This window comes from Capsicum annuum, chromosome 2 (genome assembly GCF_002878395.1).
Source record: "Capsicum annuum cultivar UCD-10X-F1 chromosome 2, UCD10Xv1.1, whole genome shotgun sequence".
Classification (NCBI taxonomy): domain Eukaryota; kingdom Viridiplantae; phylum Streptophyta; class Magnoliopsida; order Solanales; family Solanaceae; genus Capsicum; species Capsicum annuum.
The window spans coordinates 119554376-119557819 of NC_061112.1; the positions used below are offsets into that span (position 1 = coordinate 119554376).

At 34.7% G+C, this 3444-nt stretch overlaps 1 protein-coding gene across 2 annotated transcripts; it reads left to right on the forward strand.

Annotated features, from left to right (window-relative positions):
- Positions 1-319: 319 nt before the first annotated feature.
- On the forward strand, positions 320-2208 carry LOC107861141. 2 transcript variants are annotated; one of them, XM_047406722.1, is made up of 2 exons: positions 320-707; positions 1250-2208. In XM_047406722.1, exons 1-2 carry the CDS (start codon positions 519-521, stop codon positions 1931-1933), a joined length of 873 nt encoding a protein of 290 aa, XP_047262678.1. In that variant the 5' UTR covers positions 320-518; the 3' UTR covers positions 1934-2208. The 2 variants fall into 2 exon arrangements, with proteins under 2 accessions (XP_047262678.1, XP_016562003.1); XM_016706517.2 differs by having other exon boundaries at positions 321-1069; positions 1252-2208.
- The last annotated feature ends 1236 nt before the right edge of the window (positions 2209-3444 follow it).

The following is a 3444-nucleotide window of genomic DNA, read 5'->3' on the forward strand; positions in this document are numbered from 1 at the left end:
GGGTGTAAGTTGTTTTGTATTTTTAAAAAAAAATTTAAAAATTTTAAAAATATTAATTAAATTCATAATTAATTTAATTAAAATTTTTAATTATATTTAAATCTTTAAATTGATCAATATCACCAATCCGTCGTTCAAAACTTGACATTTTTCCTTCAATTTTCTCATCAAACTTAACTGCGGGATCCACCTTATCCCGGACAACAAAACCCCCCGTTGGAATACAGTAATTAACAAAGATAAATTGGAAAAGTACCAATTCTTTTATCTAAAAAAACATTTTTCTTCCCAGCAGAACACAAACCCCCCACCCTGGCACGCAACCCGCACCTCCATCCCACCCAAACACCCCCACTCAATTAGTTTCATGGAGCCCAAGTAATTAACAAAGAGAAAGTAAAAAGGGAAATAAAAATAAAAACATATATGACCCATTTGGATCTGCTTCCCATCGTGCCTACCCCTCAAAAATACTTTTTTATTTTTTGTGTGTGTGTTTCTGAGAGTTGTTCTCAACCATGAGAATAAGGAAGCATGCCAAAATCTCCCCGCCACTCTATACTTGTGCTGTATTCCCCGGTGCCCACCTTTGTCAGCTCAATCAATCTCCATGGGATGTCATCACATTCCACGACGATAACAACCAAGAAGATAATATTAATCAGCAGACTCCACTTCCTCCTCCGGCACCACCATCTTCTTATCAGGTCAGTTTAATGAATAAATCTCCTTTTTCTTCTTACCCTTTTACCAGATCTATTCAATAACTCCCATTTCATTTCTTCAATGTCCCTTCATTTTTCTGCTTGTCGTTTTAGGGTTTAGTTTTACTTACAGCACCACATTAGGGTTCCTCAATGAATGTCAATCCAACCATTTCTCTCGTTTATTTGGCCTTCTATCTTCGATTTGTTTCACTGTTTATCCCTATTTTCCACTGCACAGCTTTTATTCTTTCAAGAAATGAACTTCTTTTTGTTTCTGATTTCATTTGCTGCTGTTGGATGGAGCTGTTGGATGGATATGATACCTGTGCTGTAAATGAGACCTTTTCTGATTCTAAACAGAGGTATCTTTTCGACTATTACATCTATTTATTTTTAATTACTTGCAGCAGTATGTTTCTTTTCTTTTTATGTAATTCAGAAAACGATAATTTTCCAAGATCTATTTGATATGTACAGTTGGGTATGTACATATAAAATGTAATCGGTTGTAAAGTTGAGTTAGCGAGCATTGCTTTTTCTGTAGCATCACGTCATTGAAACTGGACGATAATGGGGAGACGAAAAGGCTGAATTTCTTAGACAATAAAGTCGCTGATGTGCCTGCTGATTCTAACGATTTCGAGAAAGACGAGAAGATGGGAGATGGAGATAACAGTGTTACAACAATGTGCGTCAAGAATGACGGGAAGGGATGGCAATGCAGTAGAGAGGCAAAAAGAGGGCATAATTTATGTGAGCACCATTTTGCTCAAGGGAAAAAGCATTGCAGTAGCAACCACTCAGCTCAATATTCTACTACTGCTCTTGTTGCTGCTGGTGTTAACTCCAACACCGAAATTAAGCAAACTGCGGTGGCAGCAGCCGAGATAACTCCGAGTTCCCGCGACCGCCCTCATCGTACTAAGAAATCATTGTCTTCCGAATATTACTATTATTCTGGTTTTGGTCCTTTATGGGGCAAGAAAAGAGGTCCTTCGACTGGGAAGAAGAATAATACAGCACCACCCCTAGCAGGAGCAGCTGAAATCTACTCTAGTCATGACAGTACTACTCAAGGGGGACAATCTTCATCTCCTCAAATGGATAATGAAGGAGCTGAGCACGTTGAAGATGAGGATGATGATGCTGAAGAAGTTGAAAACTGTAAGCTGATCAAAAGAGCCCGTAAGCCCATCAAAGCCAGTTCACTCAAATCTCTAATGTGAAATTCTCAATGGCAATTTCTAGCTAGCTAGTGTATGTAATGTTTTTTGGTCGACATGCGTTGTTATTATTATCGTAGAATGTAGTTAGTTTTGGGCATGCTAGATTTTTGTTTACTTAGAAAAAAAAAACCAGATGATTTCGGTTTCATGGTGCTAGTACTGTAGGTGACATTAAAGCTAAACAGTGTAGCCTTGGCATGTGCAGAAGAATATGTAGACGTTTGTGTTGGATTGGACAAATCTAAACAAGGATAAAACTGTAATTTACACGGTCACTTCATTTTTCAACGTATAACTCTTTGAATTGTATTCGGTGTGTGTGGCGTGTGGAGTGTGGCGTGTGGAGTGTGGCGTGCGGCACTAAAATGGTAAGTATGGGAGCTTAACATTTTTAAAGAGTTTTTATATAAGGTAGAACTCGATTAAATTCGAGGGGTGTTCATGATTCGTTTAGCTAATGATGAGGGTATTTTTGATATTAAAATTTAATGAGGGATATATATGTTCATTTTTAATAGTTTGAGGTATTTTGATCCTTTTTCGTTAACAATATTTGTTTAATTTGAAAAATTAATGTATATTTTATCTTTTTCTACGCATTTTATTCTTGTTATTAAATATTATTTGTCATTTAATGCATTTCCAAGATATTGTATTTATTATATTCAGAGGATAATATAGTTAAATTACCTATTTATTATTTTTTAATCTATATGCTTAGTCAATAATTGACAAATATTATTATCATACGGAGGGAGTAAGTATTTCTGATCATTTTATTATTGAAATATGTGATTTGTTTGGTCTATAACTATGTAAAGTTTACCGAAAAATTATTAAGGAATAAATAACCAAAATTCACATAATTTTTTTTAATAATTTCAATTTTACCCGAGAACTGCCGCTCCATGAAATTTTAAAATATTTAAACCTATTACATGGAAATGATCGAGAATACTATGTGTAGTTGGATAGATAGATCACTTTCTCTCTACGTTGTCCAAATAAGAATAATGTAATTTCAATGTTTAATAAAGGTAACCCTTCTCATCCACTAATTACTAGCTAGTAAAGACTAAACCGAAAATTTGAGATGGTTAATCCTTGAAATGGAAATAATGCTGAAGATGAAATTTAGTGGAGAAACATGACCAACAAGGAGAGTTCATATAGCCGTATCAATTTTGGGACTAATGTATAGTTATTAGGAGTAATATTATTAATAGTAGTGAATAGTGAACACCTAATGGGAAATAAAAAAAGTATACTCATCTCAATGACTGTACATAAAATTTGGGATGTCAAATTCAAATATGAACCTTTTTGTTTATTAATCTATTTGATAATATATTTGGTAGGGGAGGGATTGGATATAAACAGAATAGGGAAGAGATTAAATTAAAGTAGTGGGGAAATTAAATTAAACAGAATAGGGAAGCTAAATATGTTTCAGAATGACGAACCATGCAGAACGCGAAGATACAAAACACTCCTCGTAGGGCTTTTGACTT